The sequence below is a fragment of the Lucilia cuprina genome, chromosome 6 (assembly GCF_022045245.1).
Source record: "Lucilia cuprina isolate Lc7/37 chromosome 6, ASM2204524v1, whole genome shotgun sequence".
NCBI classification, from domain to species: Eukaryota; Metazoa; Arthropoda; class Insecta; order Diptera; family Calliphoridae; genus Lucilia; species Lucilia cuprina.
In genome coordinates, this window is record NC_060954.1 from 50935141 (window position 1) to 50958571 (window position 23431).

At 31.8% G+C, this 23431-nt stretch overlaps 1 protein-coding gene across 30 annotated transcripts in view; it reads right to left on the reverse strand.

Moving 5' to 3' along the window:
- LOC111686228 (alpha-protein kinase 1) overlaps nt 1-23431 on the reverse strand; it is a 131517-nt gene that overhangs the window by 2477 nt on the left and 105609 nt on the right. Inside the window, exons 5-22 of one of the 30 annotated variants that reach the window (XM_046954287.1) lie at nt 21722-21840; nt 21228-21563; nt 20325-20594; nt 20101-20181; nt 19672-19980; nt 19527-19541; nt 17290-17398; nt 16296-16913; nt 15819-16085; nt 12418-13410; nt 11020-11961; nt 9245-9348; nt 8673-8951; nt 7144-7767; nt 6489-6834; nt 4872-5978; nt 1716-1864; nt 1312-1446 (exon numbers count right to left, since the gene is read on the reverse strand). In XM_046954287.1, the coding sequence (XP_046810243.1) occupies nt 1336-1446; nt 1716-1864; nt 4872-5978; nt 6489-6834; nt 7144-7767; nt 8673-8951; nt 9245-9348; nt 11020-11961; nt 12418-13410; nt 15819-16085; nt 16296-16913; nt 17290-17398; nt 19527-19541; nt 19672-19980; nt 20101-20181; nt 20325-20594; nt 21228-21563; nt 21722-21840 (6779 nt within the window). In that variant the 3' untranslated portion in view covers nt 1312-1335. Of the gene's footprint in view, nt 1-1311; nt 1447-1715; nt 1865-4871; nt 5979-6488; nt 6835-7143; nt 7768-8672; nt 8952-9244; nt 9349-11019; nt 11962-12417; nt 13411-15818; nt 16914-17289; nt 17399-19526; nt 19542-19671; nt 19981-20100; nt 20182-20324; nt 20595-21227; nt 21564-21721; nt 21841-23431 lie in introns of all 30 variants that reach the window. The other 29 variants (XM_046954283.1, XM_046954290.1, XM_046954286.1 and 26 more) reach the window with 29 other exon arrangements.

A 23431-nucleotide genomic window follows, 5' to 3' on the forward strand; every position in this document is an offset into this window, starting at 1 on the left:
AAATCCATAACTGAAAAACACAATCATCGTTTAAAGTCCGAATAAATTTGTTGTGAGTTTAATTAAACAGCAAGTTAAGCCTAGTTTAAGTGAGTAGTAAGAAACTCGCCCTAAATAAAACAAAGAATAGTCCAGATAACTAATCCTTAGACTTGTCCATAGAATAGTCAATAGACAGTTAAGAGAGTAGTCTATACTAATCCTTAAAAGTCAATAGAATAGTGAACATAGACCAGAGACTATTTCACAGAATAGTGTGCATAGTCCAGCAAAAGAAATAGTCAATAGACTGCTTAATAGTGGTGTATGTTTCGGTTGATACCGCTATCGCTGGAATAACAATCTTTGACAGAGTATGACTGTGCTAGAGTAAAGATCCAATTGTCGTGGGAACGTAGTGTATGTGGTTTTGTGTTGCTGCAACATAGTTAATAGTTTTATAGACTAGTTAATGATCTTGTTTATAGTCTGCCAAGAAGACTTAGGGCGAGTTTTTCTGATAAAGATAATCTTCATTCTTTGGTTAAACCTGGTTTAATATATGTTTCGTGTTTTTCAGTTATCACGTGATGTTACTTATTATCTTAGTTTAACTGAGTGTAATTGGCCAATTAAACTCAAGTTATAAGTGAGAAAACACAATTAACAAAAACAATAAAACAATGATTTCGGAAGAACAAAAACATATTTGAGGTAAATTGCAATTTTCTGATTTGTTTTATTTCATAAATTACTGTTTTAAATGTTTATTTAACATTTTTCCGAAATTTTTCATTTTACAAAAGTATTGTTTGCAAAAAACAGCTTTTCATTGTTTATGTTTTTGAGTGAAAACTTGGCAATACTAACAAAGTTAACTGAGCTTAAATCTAAAACTGAAAAACACAATTATCGGTTAAAGCCCGCCTTAATTTGTTTCGAGTTTAATCTAACAGCAAGTTAAGCTTAGTTTAACTGATGAGAATGAAACTATCCTGCACCCGGTTGTTGTTAAAAGTTAAAAAAATAGGGTTATTAAATAGTAGTAATATCATAAAATAAAATCTTAATAATAATAATATAATTCAATTAGCAGCATATTAACATGATGAAACAATATAGCGAATATATTGAATATTTATTTATAAATTTATGCGATGATTTAAAAAAATATTTAAAATATTATTAAATGAAAAATATGTTACAATAGAAAATATTTAAGTTAAAAAAGAATAAGCTTTTGTGTTAACCATTTAAAATTGCCATAATACAAACGAAATACACATACATATACATAGATATGTATGTATTCAAACTGTACAACTAAAATACCTTTTTGTTTAAAATCATTAACTCTTATAATGCTTCATCGCCGATAGTAGGAGTAGAAGTAGCATTGGTGTCAAACAAAGGAAGATTTCGATATTGTGCACTAGGACGTTTAAGGTTTTGTAAATTTTGATACATCTACATTGAACAATTTAATGTGTACAAATATAAATATGTATATTGATTTTGATCATACCAAATACACAAACGAAAATGGAGGAAGAATACAAATTACCAAAAAATATAAAAAAATAAAAAAACAAAAGTAATAAATTAAAAGTGTAAAATTCTAAAGGAATTATAGGAAATTTAAAAAAAGAAAACGTGCAGTTTTTTTCTACTACTACCAATTGGTAATTGAGAGTACATTAGGCAAACCTCTTTTGGGTTTTCGGATATTTACTTACCAAGGCCTTGCTATTAATTAAATTACGTACAGCAAAGGCTCGACCTGATAAACTTTGTTTAGCCAATTTTGCATTGAGATTTTCTAAAAATTCAGCTTTTGCTTTTGATCGTATGCTAGCAGTTTTATCGACATTTGTGCTGGTATAATCTAAAATTTATTGTTTTTATGAAAAAAATAAAGGTGAAGAGAAAAAAATTTGATGAAATTGTTTTGATGGTGTTTAAAAAAAGGTTTTTGTTTGTAAAAAATAGGCATGTTTTTAAGCTACGGCAATATAAATAAATTCAATAAAACAAAATATAATAAAATAACAAAATTTTTGTAAAAAAAAAAAAATTACAAATATATTTCATTAGAGAAACAATTTTCACAATTAGTCAAGAGTTTTTAACTCAAATTAAAAAAAATCACATCATGTGGTTTTTAAAAAAGTGCGAATGAATTATGATTTGTTAATAAAAAGTTTAATTATATTTTTAATTAGACATTAAAGCATACAACATATGCCAACTCTTTGAAATCATATGATTTATAGTTCATCTGATAAAATAGCTAAAGAGTCAGAAGATATAAAATTTAAAAAAATTTCTAGAAAGAAATTTAGATTTGTAACATCTAATATAAATAAAAATTTTTTTTATAAAATCCAGGGATTTAAAGTGTGGTGAGTTTTAAAATATATATATTCACCACACTTGTGTATATCGAAGCATTATATTCATTACTCTCTTAGGTTTGTATGTGAATTACTGCCGGTTTCTTTAAATGTGAAAGAACATATCAAAACGAAAATTTTGTTTCGATGACAATAGTGCGTAATACATAGTCTAGTCAGCGAACTAGTTAAATTACTACTTTGTAGTCTAGCTAATAGTCTAGTCAATATTCGTAGTCTAATCGATATACTAGTCAGTAATTTAGTCAACAGACTAGTAAGTAATCCAGTCTAGTCCGCAGTCCACTTAATAGACTAGCTAATAGGGAAGTTCGAAATTAAATCAATAGATTATCAACAGACTCAATAATGCACTATATTAATTCGTAGTTTAATCATTAGACTTATTCAAAAGACTAGTCAGTAGAATAACTAAATAGCCAATAGATCAGTTCGTCGTCTAAACAATATACTAGTCAGTCATCTAGTCAAAAGACCGTTCAAAATACTAGTCCGCAATCTAATTAATTCCCGATACTTATCAAAACACTAGTCAATAGCCAATAGAATAACATAATAATCAGTAGATCAGTCAGTAAACTAGTCCGCAGGATAGTCAATAAACAATAATCAATCAGTAGTTATCAGTAGACTCAATAGATCAATAGACTAGTCCGCAGCTTCATCAATAGACTAATTCTGATACTAATCAAAAGACTAGTAAATAGAATTACTCAATAGTCAATAAATCTGTCCGTCGTCTAATCAGTCATCTAGTCAGTAATCAAGTCAAAAAACTAGTTCGCAGTCTACTTAATAGACTAGTCAATAGACAAGTTCAAAGTTAAGTTAATTTATTAACGAAAGACTAGTCCGTAGTTCCTGATACTTATCAAACGACTAGACAATAGAATAACTTAATAGTCAATCACCCCTTTCGCCAATAGAAGTGAAAATTTTGTTGCCTTGAAATTTTCATTTCTCTCGAAGGGAAAATTACTATCGTATATGGAACAGCTGTTCAATGTTAACAAAATCCATCAATAAATTTCACAGCAGGGGAATTTTTTTCACAACAAAAAAGTTAGTGAACGAAAAAAGTGAAAAGGGGACATATTTCACGTGAAATAATGATTGGTAATAGAGGTGAATATATCAGTCAATAACTTAGTCAGTTGATTGTCAACAGAATAGTGAATAGAACTACTATAATTGATAGACTAGTCAAACAATACACTAATCAACGGGCAAGTCTATAGACGTGTTCGGAGTTTAATCAATAAACTAGCTCGTAGACTAGACTCTAGTTTAGTCAATCGACTAATCCAAATACTGATCAACATTCTAGAATAATGCTATGTATACACGGTTGTTAGATCTTACAACGTTGGCAGTAAAATGTACAGGAAATGTCTAATAATACTGGAAACTTACATTGTAGCTTATGCTTTTTCTGACAACATTGCAAATATAAAATTGTAAGTTCAGACGATTGTTAAACATTTTCCGAACTTTTTACTGACAATGTTGTAAGATCTGAAAACCGTGTATCACGGCTTTAAGTTCCGTTGTTTTGTTAATATGAAAATCCGTAGATGAGTCAATAGACTTATTAATAGGTAATGGAGCAGTTAATAGTCTAGTACGTAGAGTATTTAATAGACTAATTAATAGATTATTTTTTAAACGATTCAATAGCCTAGTCAATAGTCGAGTCCGTAGAATAGCCAATAGTTTGTAGAATACTCAATAGACAAGTTTGTAATCTGGTCAGTAGACTAGTTAATAGAAAACATGAAATAGAGAGTTTTGAATATAATTACTCGATATGCACTTATGAATTTTAATAAAGCTCGATTATGATATCAGATAATAAACAAAATTTAATAAAAGATGAGGAGAAAAGTTTATTAATTTTAATATGCAAAAAGTTCACACGACAAAAGTGTTATATGTAGAGAGACAGTAAAAAACATTAAATGGTACATTTAATAAAACTATTAAACAAACTAAATATGTCATATTATATCTAGTTCATTTAAAGTGCAATAATGTTCAAAATGATTTGAATATAGCCAGGGGGGGGGGGGTAAAGAATGATAGGAACTTTATATATGAAACGAAAGGTTAACGTTTTTTAAACCGATTTAAGATGGTTGATTTTTGTTGATTTCTTTTAAAGTTATTTACGTGAAAAGGGGATACAGACAAAATGCAGCTGCAATATTGGACAAGTTGCTTCCACACAACACCGAAGTCGTTACACGTTTTTTATATATAAATAATAATTTAAAAACTTAAATTTAACATAAAAATAAAGTAAGCAGCATGCAAACATATAATGTAAAAAAATATCTTCTATTTTGTTACATTTTCCGCTGGGAATAATTCAAAATTAAAAAAGAATTTCAAAAATGCTTCGTTTAACTCAAAGAAAGGAACAAAAAAAAAAACAAGAAACTCAAAAAACAACAGGCATTAGGAAATACGCGTTCTCACTTGTATTGGAGGCAGTATTTAATTGATGGTTGTAATACATTTGGCCAGCATTACCACCACCACCGCCGCCGCCAACATCATAATGAGACAAGACAGCACCACCACCACCACTGCCACTGCTGCGACGACTGCTGGTACCATAAATGCTAGCCACTGAAGAGGGAGTGGGTGAACTACAAATAGGTGAAGCTGGTTGAGAATGGACGGATGATGTTGCACTGGGCGAATGACAGTGTATAGTAGTGGTTTGTATGAAGGGATTTGTGGCCACAAATATTTTCTGCTGTACACTGGAATGACGAGAGGGTACCGGTGGCTGTTTAACATTAACAGTGGCAGTTTTATTTCTATTAGTAGTTTGTTGAGACGTTTGTTGTTGTTGTTGCTGTTGGGCTTGTTGTTGTTGTTGTTGCTGCTGCTGATGATGTGGCAGTGGCATAGGTGGACGTTGACTAATATGCTGGGGATTTTGATATTGTTGAGCTGGTTGAGGGGCGCCTGTTATGGCGGCCGGGGCGTGATATTGTTGCTGTTGGGCTTGTTGAGTACCATATATACCCTGCTGTTGATGCTGCTGCTGTTGCTGTAAACGTTGTTGTTGAATCATATTTTTAGGTAAAGTGGCGGCAGAGGAAGCTGCTGCATAAGCAGCCAAATTATGTGACTGCTGTTGATGATGTTGGTGATGGCTACTATTCGCACGTTTGGGCATAGTAGCTGAATTATTATTGCTGTTATGTATTGGTGGTGGTGGAGGATCTTCAAGCGGTGGCGGACACGTATAATGCTGAACTGATGATGCATGATGCATTGGCTCGCGTTGTTGATGATGTGGATGATGAGCCGTTTGATAATGAGATTGCTGAACAATCGGTTCAGACTGTGGCGGCAAGGGGGACTGAGACATAGGCATTGTTTGATGGGATTGTCGCGATGGATGCATATTTGTAGCATTTGCCACTTTTTGCACATGTTGATGTGCTTGTTGCTGTTGTTGTTGTTGCTGATGATGGGCAGCTGTTAAATTTTTAGGCGCATAATATTGAGAAGAATATTGATTTTGATTTTGGTTGGTATTGAAAGTGGCATTGGCATTGTTTTCAGCGGCTGCATTTTGCATATTATTTAAGGGGGGATGATAGTGAGTAGAAGTAGAAGAATTTGTTGTAGAATTGATAGTATTTACAGAATTGTGAGCATTATGAACAGAAGTGGAGGAGGTGGAAGTAGAAGAAGTTGTAGTGTGAGAAGTATAATTATGCGAGGTTTTATTAGAACCCAATAATAATGATGATGTTTTAGATGAAGAAGTAGAAGAAGTTGGTTCTTTTGTAAATGAAGTCACTTTAGAAAGTAACGATGATGTTGAAGATGAAAGTGGAAAATGTGGTAATGCATTGAAACTAGCTGTAGCTGTAAGCTGTGTATTTGTTGTATGACTACTAACTACAGATGAAGAAGATTTCGTAGATGTTTGGTATGTTGATGTATTTGTTGAGGAGGCTAATGAAGATGATTGTGATTGTGATGAAGTTTGTAATTGTGATGAAGTTGTTGATGATGATGAAGTGCTAAAACTACCATAAATTTTAGATTTAATATTTTCAAAAAATTTACCGTCGTAGGTTTGCTGCTGCTGTGTTTGTTGTTGTGGTGGCTGTGTTAAATGTGGCGACATCTGCTGTTGCTGATAGTTACGCATATAGATTTCTTCCCTCTGCTGATGATGATTTATCGAGGACACACCATATATAGCTTCATTCGAATTTTGTTGTTTACTATTTAAGCGTGCATTTAATTGAGCTATTAGATTGGGATTAGTTTTTGGTTGAGCTGGCACATGTGTTTGTGTGGGTGTTTGATGACCGTTAGGCCCAGGACTGTTGGTACGAAAACTTGACATATTATTTAAAATTTTCGGTTGTGCATATATTCCGCCGCCGGGTGATGAAGTGCGAAATGACTGCAAAAAGAAAACAATAAGTATGAAAAACATTATGAAAACAAATTAAAAGTTTAATTGATAAAAATGTTGTTTTTGTTTAAGTATCGTTATTTTTTTTTTGTTAAATGTTCGATATTTTTTTCAAAACAAATTCTAGTGCCAATATTTCAAAGAGTAATATTTTTTTTAAAAATCATCCTTTGGTCAATTATATATTAGAATTTTGTCTTTTTTAGCAATGAAATCTGTTTTTTACTCTAGGAATACCGTTAGTGGGGTTAGTTTTCAACATGTTGCCATATACATATCAACTCTATTTGGACTTACAGTTGGCGAATTTGTGCCATAAATGGCTTCACCATTATTATAATCTTGCGGTTGTTGCTCTTGATATTGATTTTGCTGCTGCTGTTGTTGTTGTTGATGATGATGTTGTAATTGCTGTGGCGGCATATGATTATTATTACTATGAGCAGTTATACCTGGCGTAGGCAACTGCTGCTGATAACGTAACGGTAAGGATAATTGATGTTGATGATGGTGAGTAGTTTGTGATTGATTGGGATTTGGTGGTGGCAAAGGAGGGGGAATTTCATCAAGATCAGTTTGTAAAGAGGATAGCGGCGTAAGGGGTGTTGTGGGCGTTGTACGTTTAATTGTAGGTGGTGATAACAAAACAGGTGAGGATTTTGTATATTGGTGTTGATATTGTTTTGGTGGCTGTTGATAAAGTGGTGATATTATTTTATTAGGATTAACATTATTAAGCATTAAAGCAATATTTGCATTATTTTTTGTAGGCGTTATTAGTTTATCGTTATCAGCAAATGATTGTACTTCAACATAAGTATTATAATAAGCATCATATTCAGGTTCATCGTGCATGGGTAATGTTATAGGAGATGTTGGGGTAGTAATGTTAGGAGAATAGATTTGATGGTGTATAGGACTCTATGGTTAATATATTTTTTTTTCGTTTACAGTTGTGTGATGTATTTATGTGTGTGTGTGTGTGTGTGTTTGTGTTTGTGGAAGTGCAGAGGTGTAGGTGTGTTTTGAAAAAAATTAAATTGAAAATTGTTTATCAGTATAAGAAAATAGCATAGTAAATAAAATGAAAATAATTAAAATTAAGGATGTTGATAGAAAATAAAAAAATACAACAAATAAAGCAAGAAATTGTAATGATATTTACAGAGTTTGCAAAAAAGTGAAACATGTTTATAAACTTAAAAGAATATGTTATTAATTCGTAAACACTAGACTATAGACTAGACTATAGACTAGACTATAGACTATAATATAAACTAGACTATAGACTAGACTAAAGATTGGACTATAGACTAGACTATAGACTAGACTAGACTATAGACTAGACTATAGACTAGACTAGACTATAGACTAGACTAGACTATAGACTAGACTATAGACTAGACTATAGACTAGACTATAGACTAGACTATAGACTAGACTATAGACTAGACTATAGACTAGACTATACACTAGACTAGATTATAGACTAGACTATACACTAGACTAGACTATAGACTAGACTATACACTAGACTAGACTATAGACTGGATTATATACTAGACTATAGATACTTGATTATAGACACAAAACTTTATAATAACTACGGAATAGCGATCAAGGACAAAAGACCGATCGGATTATTTACGAACATATTTTTGTTTATAAACATGTTTCTTAAATTTTTTCAAAAAGTTTTTTAGTTTCTTTATTGTTTATGCTATAAATGTTGAAAAAGCATTAGGCGATATCCATGATTTGATACATGTTTAGAGACATGGCGCTAGATTTGATGCATTTTGTATTAGGTCTTGTTGCCACCTCACCTGTAACATAGATTGTTGTTGCAACTGCTGTTGCTGTTGTTGTTGTTGGAGACGTCTTAAGGTATGAGGAGATGCAGGTTGATGACGCAAACCCGACAAAGCTTTAACAGTTTCCGATACCTTCTGTGATGAATTGGGCATGATCGACGATGGTGGAGAGGTGGGAGTTGTTTGACGTGCATCCAATAAATAAGCCGGTGGTGGAGGAAAATTTTCGGTGGAAGTATTTAAAGAATGAGCTTGCTGATGCAACATATTTATAGCATTTGTGTTGGTAGGCTAAAGTTATGGATTGTTTTAAGTTTTAAGAAAAAAATAAATTTTAACAAATAAATAAATAATAATTAATTCAATAAAAAAATTATAACAACTTAAAATTTAACAAAGTTTTCTTTAAGTGAGTTTTAGGGATTAAGTTTTAATAGTGCAATTTGTGACAGTTAGTTTCGTTTAAAGTTTTTAGCCACACACCCATTTAATTTAAGGCTCTAACAGGAAATCCTTTTTGTATGATTTATTTAAGCTGTGAAATGGGATATTTTGATGGATTTTAAGAAATATGATAAACTTACCGTTGTAGGTGTATTTGGACTAGGTGTTACTGATGAGCTGCGTCTTACGGGCGGTGGTGGTTTGGCAGTATTTACTGAAGACCGTCTAGCAATACGGGTAGATCCTATGGGGTATATATAATATAAGTGAGTTTTATTGTTTCTTAAATGTTTTTCTTTTTTTACTATAGTAAGTATATATAGTGTTTACTGATAATTATTGTTTTTTTTTTGACAACTGTGACTGTTAAATTATGCACAAGTTATTAGACAAGACACCATAATACATCATTCATAGTTTTTAGATATTGTTTTTAGTTTTTAAACAAATAGTTATGTAATATTAAATAATTTAAGCTAATTTTAAATGAATATTTTTAAAATTTTTTTGTGGCATTTGTTTGTAAGTCTGGCAGTTGGGAGGTCATAAACCCTACTGCAGCTTTATACCAAGTGTCACATTTTTATCTAAAACTTTATTGAAATATTTCTTTATAATATTTCTTAAATTATTTAAAAATACAAAACTTTTGTTTTTATCATTAGCAGAGGTATGTTAATACAATTTGTTTTTTTTAGGAGAATAATTTTATCAAAAAGGGTTGGTTATTTAATTTGTTCATATTATTATTAATTTATTTATTAAAACATATTAATATGCATCAAGTGCACTAGTATTTTGCATACATCACATATATAATACAACAAAAACATTTATTGTTGTTATTTGTTGAATATGTATGTACAGACGTGTTAATGTATATTGATTAATTTGAATTGTTTCTAAACGTTTCTAATTAATATTAATAGTTTTTCCTGTCAATTGGTTTATTATTGTTAATGTTTGAGTGTATATATTGGGCGGGGGGAGGAGAATGTTTATGATGATAATGGTGATACTTAAGATTGTTTAAATGATTTTATGTAATAAAAGAAAATGATATAAAAATGTTTAAAATTAAAAATGTTGACATACATACAATAAATGGAGTACTTAGAGGTAAGTTTATTTCTTTAAAGGGAAATAATAGTTTTGGTTATTCACACACAATTAACGAGGGACAAAAGGATAGGTTATTATAAAGCATTAAGACAAGCACAAGACACCTTGAAATTTCGAAAGAAAGTTTATATTTGAAAATCACAAGAAACGTTAGTAAAGAAAAGTTTCAAACAAATTTAGTTGAAATATTTAGAGAGAAAACATTTTTAACGATTTTGAAACTTATTCATAATCATTTACACAGGAAAAAGTTCGAACATAAATTAATAATTTCGTTAATAGTATGAGTTCATCGCCCTTATATATGTCCTAATTTATCTATCTATCTATCTATCTATCTATCTATCTATCTATCTATCTATCTATCTATCTATCTATCTATCTATCTATCTATCTATCTATCTATCTATCTATCTATCTATCTATCTATCTATCTATCTATCTATCTATCTATCTATCTATCTATCTATCTATCTATCTATCTATCTATCTATCTATCTATCTATCTATCTATCTATCTATCTATCTATCTATCTATCTATCTATCTATCTATCCATCTATTTAATAAAAATGGTAAGGGAAAATGTCATGTTCGATTCATACCATTTACTACAAACTTCATTCCATTTACGAACAACTTTTTTCTGTTAAATCAATGATTTACAACATAAGTTTCATGAATAAACGTTTTATCCAGTAACGAATTTAGTTCTTTTTCAAACCCCTTAACCAAATGAGAATTATTAGCACAATTATAAACAAAAAAAATTATAAAAAATAATAAACACAAACCCGACAATGAAGCTGGTCTTGGCGTAATGCTCGGCTTGGCGACATTAGCTAACAAAGGAGCGGGGGATGTATTACACAACATAGAACCAACATTATTATTATTATGATGGGTGTTGTTGGTATTGATAGCAGACGGTAATGGAGGTGGTAAAGGTGGCATAACAACATTCAATGAGGCTGAAGAAGACGAGACTGAATTTAATGCAGGTTGTGGACATGATGATGATGATGATGCCTTAAACGCATGAGCTGTCAAAGGTGTTTTAGAATATATATGAGAATTTGGTTGATGGCTATTTAAAGTATGTTTCAATGAATCATGATTGTTGGGAGTTGTTATTAGTGATGGAGATGATGAATTGTGATTATTGTTTAAACTATTTATGCTATTTATATTATTACTATGGCTAGCCAATGATGATGAAGATGTTGGTGATAAGGATGTTGTTGATGAGACAGTAACTGAAGTTGAAGATGATGATTGTGATGTTTCCAGTGATTTTGTTTTATTGATAATAGTAGAGGAATTACAATTAATACTGTTGTTTATATTGTGATGTTGTTGTTGTTGCTGTAGTTTTTGTTGTTGGCTAATAGGAGTTACTAATTGTTTTTGTTGCTGCTGTTGTTGCAGTTGTTCAATTTCTTGTTGCTTTTTAAGCTTTTCCTTTTGCTTTAATATTTTAGCCTCTAAATCACTTTTAAAATCTAATTTCGGCGGAGTTTGTAATAATTTCGCACTTTTACTATTATTATTGCTGTTGTTGTTGATTTCCATTTGTGCCGTTGAAATTCCCTGAAACACCGTTAGACTTGGTGGTTTCGGTGGTAATTTTTTACGTATTATGGTCTCACTACTATTAGAACTACAACTATTAACTGAAGGTGTCGTTGAAGCCGACGACGCTGATGATGATGATGATGGTGTCGCTATTGTTGCTGCTACAACATTAACATTATCACCATTATGTAAATTGTTTATTACTTTTTTTTTTTGTAAATTTAGCAATTGTTTTACAAGTACAGTGGGACTTGAGCAAGAAATTGTGATTTTTATTTTTTTAAATCGAAATTGGTAAACGTATGCAATTGACCTCAAATTGAACTAAACTTATATTTTAAAAAATCTTTATAATTTCGATATCATTTTTCGAATATAAGTTCGAAAATATCTTTAAATATCTTAACTTAAAAAGTTTCTATTCCAAAACTACAAATTCTTTAAAGTTTTGAAATAATTTTAAAAATTTGTCCAATTCAATTGAAAAAACAGATATTTTAGAAGTTTTAAGTGGAATCCTAATAATGCTAATAATCATTGCTTAAGTCCCACTGTCCTGTACTGGATGTAAGTATACCACACTATTATTTTTCAATTAATTGTTTATATTTTCATACCTTTTGTTGTTGCCGCTGCTGTGGGAGAACTATTCAATAATTGTAATTGTTCACTAGATGCTCGGAATGATGAGAGTCTTTGTTTTGCAGGTGCCACCGTAGCAATATGCTGATGCATGGAATGATCGGACGTACCATTGGGCGATGTGGGAGAGGAGGTATCCGTTAGATTATCGGGTAATTGTTGTAGCTCTCGCATTTCCTGAGTATATTGAGAGTGTTGTGCCGGTTTCGTTCGTAACATAACAATTTCGGAATTTTGTTTGCAATAATCAATGTCCGGTGTAATGGGTGGTTGATGATCGTATATTACAACTACATTACTACCATTATCACTCATATTGTCACCGTACAAAGCTTGTCTTTGTAGCGATAAAGTATCGGATCTATTGTCATCATAACACTGAGAGGCTGATGATGAGGCGGCAAAGTGTGCAAATGTGGGATTTTCATAACCATCACCAGCACAGCCCCCCGTTATGGAACTAGTTTCACTGATATAACAACGACTTAATTCGGAATCACTGTTAAATGCTCCACCAGATAAAGCTTTTAAATTGGTCTTTAAAAGACCACCAATTAATTCATTACCATTGCCGCCACATCCACCTCCAACTACTCCTCCTCCACCCATACCAGTTTGACTAGTTAGGGATCTCGAATCAGCATTACAATCTTCTGATGTGGTATCGGAAATATCTGTACCACAACCGCTGCTATTGGTTTGATTACTAGCCGTACAAAAATCCTTCTCCTGTTGCGTTTGCTGCAAATGCTGCTGTTGGGTAGTCTCACAAATAATCGTGGTGGTATTATCATCCGTTATTATTGTCATGGTTTCATTGGATATGTAGGAATCAATACCATCATATAAATTTTTAACATTCTTATGATGTTCCTTATGCTGTTTGGAGGCATCGATTTCGCGTTGAAAAGAATCTAATTCGCCAATTAAATTATTTAATTCTTGTAAAGAATCTTCGAAACATTTGTCTAGAAAATTAGGTGTGTGTGTGCGTGTGATATATTTTGGGGTGGGGTTGGGTAAAGTTGTGTATACAGGAGGGAAATTGTTGAATATTTTTTTCAGAAACAAAATATAATGGTAGTTGGCGCATTTATAAAAATAGGGGGGTTTTATTTGTTTGTTGTTGTTTCAATATTTGGTGCCATTTTTATGTACATTGTGTTTAATAATTAATTATTATTTAAATTGTATTTGTTGATTTTAGGTTATGTTTGAAAATTGCGTTTTTTTCAGGATATATATTTTTTTTTAAAATGTTGTTGTGTAATAGTTTTTTGTTTGTTTTTAAAGTTGATTTTGGTTTTGTTGTATATTTAACAAAAACAAAACAATTTATTTGGACGGGTGGAGGAAGAAAAATAAAAGAACAAAAAACGAAAAAAAAGTTTTAGTAAAAAAACATAAAGAACAGAAAATAGTCAATTTATATAAATCAAAGACAACAAGAACTGGGACAAATACAATTTTGTTAAATAAAAAATCTCAACATAATTTTTGTGGTGTGTATGCTACAATAGTCGACAATATTTGGTAAGTAGAACAAATGTAAAAGAAAAAATGGGAAACTAAAAATACTCCTACTGCCTTAAGCGATCATTAGAATGTCCGCTTATTTGTCTTTTATGTAACTTTTTTCAACGACAATGGCCAAAATTAAGGTAAAGGCTCGTCCTTAAACATTTTGATATATAGATAGTCTATGGAAAAATATATTGACTAGTTTGTGAACCTGTTTCAGAATTAGTCTATTTTCTGGACTATGGACTAGACTATAGACAAGACAATAAACTCGACATTAACTAGACTCTAGACTAGACTATGAATAGCCTATAAAAAAGTCTAGGCTATATACTAGACTATAAACTAGAATATAGACTAGACTATAGAATAGACTGGACTATAGACTAGACTATATACTAGACTATAGACTAGACTATAGACTAGACTGTAGACTAGACTATAGACTAGACTATAGACTAGACTATAGACTAGAATATAGACTAGACTATAGACTAGACTTTAGACTAGACTATAGACTAGACTATAGACTAGACTATAGACTAAACTATAGACTAGACTATAGACTAGACTATAGACTAGACTATAGACTAGACTATAGACTAGACTATAGACTAGACTATAGACTTGACTATAGACTATACTATAGACTAGACTATTAATTAGACTATGGACTAGACTATTAACTAGACTTTAGACTAGACTATAGACTAGACTATTAACTAGACTATAGACTAGACTATGGACTAGACTATTAACTAGACTTTAGACTAGACTATAGACTAGGCTATAGACTAGACTATAGACTAGACTATAGACTAGACTATAGACTAGACTAGACTATAGACTATACTATAGACTAGACTATTAACTAGACAATAGACTAGACTATGGACTAGACTATTAACTTGACTTTAGACTAGACTATAGACTAGGCTATAGACTAGACTATAGACTAGACTATAGACTAGACTATAGACTAGACTATAGACTAGACTACAGACTAGACTATAGACTAGACTACAGACTAGACTATAGACCAGACTATAGACCAGACTATAGACTAGACTATAAACTAGACTATAGACTAGACTATTAACTAGACTTTAGACTAGATTTTAGAATAGACTATAGACTAGACTAACGACTAGACTATAGACTAGACTATAGATTATACTATAGACTAGACTAACGACTAGACTATAGATTAGACTATAGACTTTAGACTTGACTGTAGACTAAAGAATCCTGTTAGAAATTGTTTAAGAAACGAAAAAAATCAAAAAATAAAGATTGTCGACTAGTGTTTTATAAAATAAAAACCAATAAAAATTCGGGAATAAATAAGATCGGAACATACGTATGTATTTATATATTATATATACATAAATACTTAAAAATAGTGGGTATTTTTTATAAAATATGGATATGTAGATGGATAAAATGTTTGATGTCATTTAAAAAATTATTTAAATAATAGAAGTTATTCGATTCATCATCTGAACTTTATATAAAAGTCGAAGGAAATCTTAGTCGGAACAGCTTTCTGGGAAGTATTTAGACTGCAACTTTTTGAATTTAAAATCAGGCTTTATGACAGTTTAAGAAATTACACACGACACTTCATTTATTAATTAACAAAATTTTAACTGACATCAAATGTTTTCCGATAATAAAAATGGATTTTTTGTATTTTACATAATAATAGGGATGCTTCTTTTCGTAACATTTATATTTATAAGGATATTGTGTATCATATTTCTAACTTGCTTTAATAATAAAAAAATATATACCAAAAGAAATAAGAAAAGAAAGGGGCCGGGTTCTAGTAAAAAATATGTGCAATTGTACTTACCGACTTCCTGAGGATCTATAGACTGTGATTGTTGCTGCTGCTGTTGTTGGTGTTGACTACTAGTGCGTGTACCATAAATGCCTGCATTAGTGCTGTTGTCAATATTTGCTGCTGCAGCTACACTATTGCGTGACAAATTAGAAGAAGCAATAGCCGGTGGGGTTGGCGTACTTTTGACTGCAGCAGCTTGTTTCTCAAACATGGAGGCTTTTTGCAAAACCGAAGCACGAGAACGTTCATCATTCTCAACAACATTACCGGAGGAATCTGCATCGTTATTTGAATTAGAAATTTCTGTATTATTAATAGAGGATGGTGAACAAACAATATTCGATTCATTAGTCTGAGAGGTTAAGGATGATGGCGCTACGGTACCATTACCTTCCGATTCGGTTATTTTTAAAATATCACTAGCTTGTGAGGAATTGGCGCTTTGGGGAGGTGTAGGTGAACAGATATTGTACATGAAATTATTACCCGAATTATTGCCGCCACCAGCAGCTCCACTTGTTGTTAGACCACTGCTAGTAATACTAGCACCGCTGGGTGTGCCAGCAGCGGTTGAAGATGGTGAATTGGTCAACAGTGGTGAATAATGATTCTGGGGGGTTGAACTGCCGCTGGAGGCAGAGGGAGTTTGACCGATTGGTGGTGTGGCCACGGTCGATTCAATGGATGGATGAGAGTGTAACGATGGTGTATTTGAGTTAGAGGAATGAGAACGTGTTGGTTGTTGTTGATGTGATGGTGGTGTAGTTTGAACATGTTGTTGTTGATGTTGCTGTTGGTGTGGCGATTGATTGTGATGCATTGAAGCGTTCGAATCATTAGAGTGTATGGATGATATGGAATCTATAGAATGTTGTTGTTGCAACACTTGTTGCTGTTGATGTATTGTTGGTGACTGTTGTTGTTGTTGTTGCTGTTGCTGCTGTTGTTGTTGATTAGTAATTTTCATAGCCGCCATATTGGCCAATTCAGACATATTTACATATGTAGGCGGGGAAGTTTGCTGTTGATTTGGCTGCTGTTGCTGCTGTAGCAATAGCTGTTGCTGTTGTTGATGCTGTTGCTGAGCAAGATGTGCTGATAGCTCTGCTTGCATTTAATTTATTATGGATTTGATTTACGTTTTATTTTTTAATTAAGTTAACACAAGCATGCAGTTTTTATTTTTATTTTTTTTTAATTAAAACAAAGACAACACAATATTTTATATTTTTAATTAAAATAATGAAAAACAATATTTAAATATGGATGTATTAAATTTATCAGCAGCAACAGGTATAAAAGGAAAAAAAGCATATAAAAAAGTAAATTGCTTTAATTAGTTTTGTAAGGATTTACAATATTAGAAATGGTGTATTTATATAAAAAAGGATATGATATAATTATTGTATATTTAAAAATGATCTAAGCCTGTGAGATTATTTTGTATTAGTGAATACAAAGATGCACAGATAAAACATACCTTTTGTGACATGAGCTGGTATTGGTGATGGACATTGACGTTGCATTAAATTTGTGCCATTACCGCGACTATTATTGGCCGATAGAGGACGTTCTAATGATGAACAGCGCTGAAATATAAACACAATATTGTCATGAGAAATACTATTAAAGGCTAAGATTTATTTAAGTATTAAATAAAAGGGATATATTTACAAATCGAAATTTATTGTGAAGTTGAGGAATTTTTTATGTAATAAAGAGATTTTGTTGAAATGAATAACACTATAGACTAGTTAAAAATGTGGAATTTAGACTAAAATATATGTCAAACTATAGACTCGACTATAGTCTAGACTATACAGTAGACTATAGCGTACACTCTAGATTTGACTTTAAACTAGACAATGGAATTAATTTAAGAGTAGATTAAAGACAAGACCATAGACCTAATCATAGAATATACTAGACTATAGTCTAGACAAAAGACTACACTAAGGATTAAAATATATTATAGACCACAAACTAGATATATACTAGACTATAGACTAGATTATAAACTAGATTAGACTATAGATCGGACTTTAGAATAGACTGGACTACAGACTATACTGCAGACTAAACTGTAGACTATACTATAAAAAATACTATAGACTACACTTCAGAATAGACTATAGAACACTGTATACTATAACCTAGACTGTAGATTAGATTATATCTATTGTGTAGTATATAGCCGAGTCTATAGTCTAGTCTTTAGATTTTAATCTAGTCTACAGTTTAATCTAGTCTGTCAACTATAGGCAGTATTATAAACTAGAATATAGACAAGACTATAGACTAAACTGTAGACTAGACAGTAGACTAAACTATATAGGATTACCATATTTTATAGCGCAGCATATAGTTAACAGACTAGACTAAACTGTAGAGTAAATTATAGACTTACGATTATACTATAGACCAGACTTTTTAGACTTTTAGTATTTTATAAATAGTCGACTTTTCGAATGTTTTCGACTTGTTGATATTTTTCGATTTTCAACTATTTTCGAGTGTTTTTGAGTTTTTCCGACTATTTTAGAGTTTTTTGACTTTTGTCCTGGAGTAAATGGATCAAAGGATAAAAAGGTTTTTTTTTTTGAGTTTTTTATGATTTTTCATATTTCTTCTAAAGGAAAAAATTTTTGAACGGAAAGTACTGATTTCAACCCAAGTACTTTTTGACTTTTTCCGATTTTTCGACTTTTATCGACTATTTTCTACTTTTTCCGACTGTTTACGACTTTTCTACTTTTATCGACTTCTTTCGACTTTTCGACTTTTTCCGACTTTTCGAATATTTTTGATTTTTTCCGACTTTTCCACTATTTTCGACTTTTTTCGAATTTTTGTCATCTTTTCGACTTTTTGACTTCTTTCGACTTTCCGACTCTTTACGACTTTTTCCGGCTTTTATTTACAAAGTCGACTTTTCAACTTCTTTCTTAGACTATAGTCGAGTTATCGACGTTTTTGGAACAAACTAGTCGAACTTTACTTTTCGACTTTTTTCGACAAAGAGTAGATTTTTCGATTATTCTAAAGTCGATTTATAGAACCCTAACGCTGATAAAAATTGGAATCTCACACGAATTTTTGAAAATAATTTAATAAATTTGAAAGGATTTGCCACTAATTTAAATTCTTATGGCAAATTTTCGGGATTATATATAACAGACTTATTATACAAAGCATTTTCAATAAAATAAACAATTACTGAAGAAAAAATTTAAATTGGACCGATATTTTCTATAACAAACCGTAGCCGGCGGCCGAAACTGATTGCGCCGCTGCCGCTGATCATTTTGCACAGGCTTGTATCTCTGGTCTCTAGTCTAGTATATTCTAAAATAAGGTCCATGGTCTATGCTCTATACAATAATTTATAGTTTGTTCTGAAGTCTAATCTGTTGAATATAGGCTAGAATATAGACTTGAGTATAGACTAGACTTTAGGTAAGGCAATACTCTAGAATATAGACTAGACTATGGAAAATAGTATAGACTTTAGTCTAGAATTTGGTTCAAACAATACATTAGACTTAAGTCCAAAATTTCTCAAAACAATTTTGAAATTTGATATAAGTAAATTGTGATTATGTAAAATGTTTATATATACACAAGATGAAAGTTATTAAAAAAATGAGAAAATTTTTAATAGGGATAACTATTAGACTATTAGCGAAACCAGGGGTGAATTAGAAGAAACAAACTTACCACATGAGCTGGTTTCTTTAATATTAACATTTAATATTTTTTTGAACAATAAATTTGTTTAAGTAAAAAAGCAATTAACAGAAAAACAATGTGTTTTAAGAGAACAGCAAAGAAAATTTTATAAATTTTTTTTTACAACACTTACCACTGGTAAAGGTGGTCTAGTTAAAGCACCAGCTGGTGACTTTTGGGTCGAGGGGGTATTTTGACCCGAAGAACTGCCACCTGTACCATTATTTATAGCAGCAGTATTGTTATTGCCACCAACACCTTCGTGTATAGTTTCGGGATTTTGAAAGGTGTAAACAGTTAAAGGAGGCCTTTGATGACCTTTTTCATAGGCTGAAGAAATAGTGTGTGGACGCTCGGAGGCGTTAGATGGTAAATCAACGGTGTCTTGGGAATGTGTTGGCCAAGTGGTAACAGCGTGCGAAGGATTATTGATAGAAGAAGCCTAAAAGAAAAGGTGTTTAAGTTGAGAAATTTTGCATTAAGATTCAAAAGTGCGTTAAATGAAGAAGAAAGCAAGAGAATTAGAAAACAAGCAAATACAAAAAAAAAAAGAATAAACAACCTGTGTGGTTAAAGCTGGTGAAGAGCAAAAGCCACTATCACTGGATTCGCCGGGCTTTAAGCGTATAGAAGGCGAAATTAACTAAAAAAATAGAAAAAACACAACAACAAAACATAAAAAAACAAACAAAAAATAAATCAAATTAAAACAACAACAAAAGCATATTAACAACTTATGAAAAAAAAACAACAAAAATTTTATAAAAATATATTATTTTTAATTACCTGTGACAAAGATCTAGGATAATGAGGATGCCCAGGAGAATTACTAGAACCACTGCTATTCATTGAACTTATAGAACACACTGATGATTTGCGCGAACCCAAGGAATTCGAACAACCACCCTGGGATAGAGAACCGCCTCCACCAGCACTGGCACTTGGTGATTCGGGATATAAAGTTATAGACGCTTTAGCATCATGTATCAATTCCTCACTGGCAGCTGGTAAAACTTGAGGTTCCTTGGTAACTAAAGCAATCGATTGCATGGCCTCCTGCAAAGAAAATGTTTAATTTAAAAGGATTTCTTAAAATCAACCATAGACTAGACAATAGACTAGGCTTTAGCCTAGACTATAGACTATACAATAGACTGGACTTTAGACTAGACTATAGACTAGGCTTTAGACTATATTAAAGACTAGACTGCAGATTAGAATATAGTCTTGTCTATAGTAGTAGACTAGACTATAGACTAGACTATAGATTAGACTATAAACAAGACTATAGACTAGACTATAGACTAGACTATAGACTAGACTATAGACTAGACTATAGACTAGACTATAGACTAGACTATAGACTAGACTATAGACTAGACTATAGACTAGACTATTGACTAGACTATAGACTAGACTATAGACTAGACTATAGACTAGACTATTGACTAGACTATAGTCTAGACTATAGACTAGACTAAACAGTGGACCATAGACTAGACTTTAGTCTAGACTATAGACTAGACTAAACAGTGGACTATAGACTAGACTTTAGTCTAGACTATAGACTAGACTATAGTCTAGACTATGGACTAGACTATAGTCTAGGCTATGGATTAGACTACAAACTAGACTATAGGCTACAGCATGTTTATGATATCAATTACATCTACAAAATAACAAACTTACTTGTAAATGACCCAATTCCGACATAACCTCACATTCTTCCTTCACTACTGGCTGCAGCATATGAACAAAACTGCAATAACGCATACGTTCCTCAATCATGGCAGATCTTAAGGATTTCTTTTCCACCTCCTCCAGTTCAGCACGTCTTAGTGTGACATCCTGCATGTGTGAATCCATTAACGATTGCAATGTATCAGATTGTCCTTTGCGGGCTTTTTTCTGTAAACGTAACGTATCTGTCGACCGTTTTTTCAATTCAGTACGACAACGTTTATATTCTTTGGCATGTTCCTTATCTATAGTAGCTACAGAACGTTTCCAGTCTTCTAATTTATCCTAGAAATTTTCGCAAGATAAAAATAAGAAAACAAAAAAAAAAAACAGGTTAATGAAAATCTCCGACATCAAAGGGGAAAACATTTTAAGAATATGTAAACATCAATAAGGAGACCTGACAAAGAAGAAAGTCTGTAGATTTGTGTAAATAAACTCACTTGTAATGGTTGTACCAGACAGTCCATTATAGCAGCTGTAAATGTTTTAAGGCGTGTTTCAACCGCCTTGTGTCTTAAACATACTCTGGTTAAAGCAGTACCAATCTCTTTTGAAGCTCCTGTAATTAAAACGAAAAATATAAGAAAAAGGAAAATTGTTTTTATTTATTTTTTCTTTCTAGTTTAGTTTGATGCTTGTTAAAAAATTATAAAAATAAAATATTATTAATAGTTTTCTTTATTTTATGTCTTAAATCTCATCTACATACATGAGTTTTTTTTTACAAGATTTCTCAAAAATAAACCGTGTGAAAGTATCAACGAATGAGGAGGAATGAAAGATAACTAGGAAAGAAAATACATATTGTATGTAATCAATTTAATATGCATGCTCTTGGGACTGGGTCAAGAACCAGTCTATACTGTTCAACTTGCAAAATGAGAGTAATAGGTCTGTGCTGTTTGTTGCTGACAAAAAAAATAGATATTAGATGTATGTATGTTCTGTTTTGAAACAAGTTTTGTCATTAGCTATTTCAATATTTTCGTTCCTCATTCATCTAAAGTTTCTGTTTGGTTTCTTAGACAGAAATTGTCTTTGTCTACAAAACGGAAAAAAATCGCTGGTAATGAGTTTGTCCGTATGCAGATAATGTTGTCAATATTTATTTCAAAAAAATTGGAAATATAACCGTTTCTAAAAAGAGTGTTTTCTTGTGGAAAAATAATAATGATATAAATTTATATAAATAATTGCTAGCGTTACTGGGCCCAAAACTACTAGAACTGAACTGGAACTAAACTAGAACTGAACGAGAACTGAACTAGAACTGAACAAGAACTGAACCAGAACTGAACAAGAACTGAACAAGAACTGAACAAGAACTGAACAAGAACTAGAACAGAACTAGAACAGAACTAGAACAGAACTAGAACAGAACTAGAACAGAACTAGAACAGAACTAGAACAGAACTAGAACAGAACTAGAACAGAACTAGAACAGAACTAGAACAGAACTAGAACAGAACTAGAACAGAACTAGAACAGAACTAGAACAGAACTAGAACAGAACTAGAACAGAACTAGAACAGAACTAGAACAGAACTAGAACAGAACTAGAACAGAACTAGAACAGAACTAGAACAGAACTAGAACAGAACTAGAACAGAACAGGAACTGAACAAGAACTGAACTAGAAGTAAACTAAAACTGAGCTAGAACTGAACTAGAAGTAAACTAGAAGTAAACTAAAACTGAACTAGAACTAAACAAGAACTGAACTAGAACTGAACTAAAACTAGAACTCAACTAGAACAGAACTAGAACAGAACTAGAACAGAACTAGAACAGAACTAGAACAGAACTAGAACAGAACTAGAACAGAACTAGAACAGAACTAGAACAGAACTAGAATAGAACTAGAACAGAACTAGAACAGAACTAGAACAGAACTAGAATAGAACTACAACAGAACTAGAACAGAACTAGAACAGAACTAGAACAGAACTAGAACAGAACTAGAACAGAACTAGAACAGAACTAGAACAGAACTAGAACAAAACTAGAACTGAACTAGAACTGAACTAGAAGTAAACTAGAACTGAACTAGTACTGAACTAGTACTGAACTAGAACTGAACTAGAACAGAACTAGAACAGAACTAGAACAGAACTAGAACAGAACTAGAACAGAACTAGAACAGAACTGAA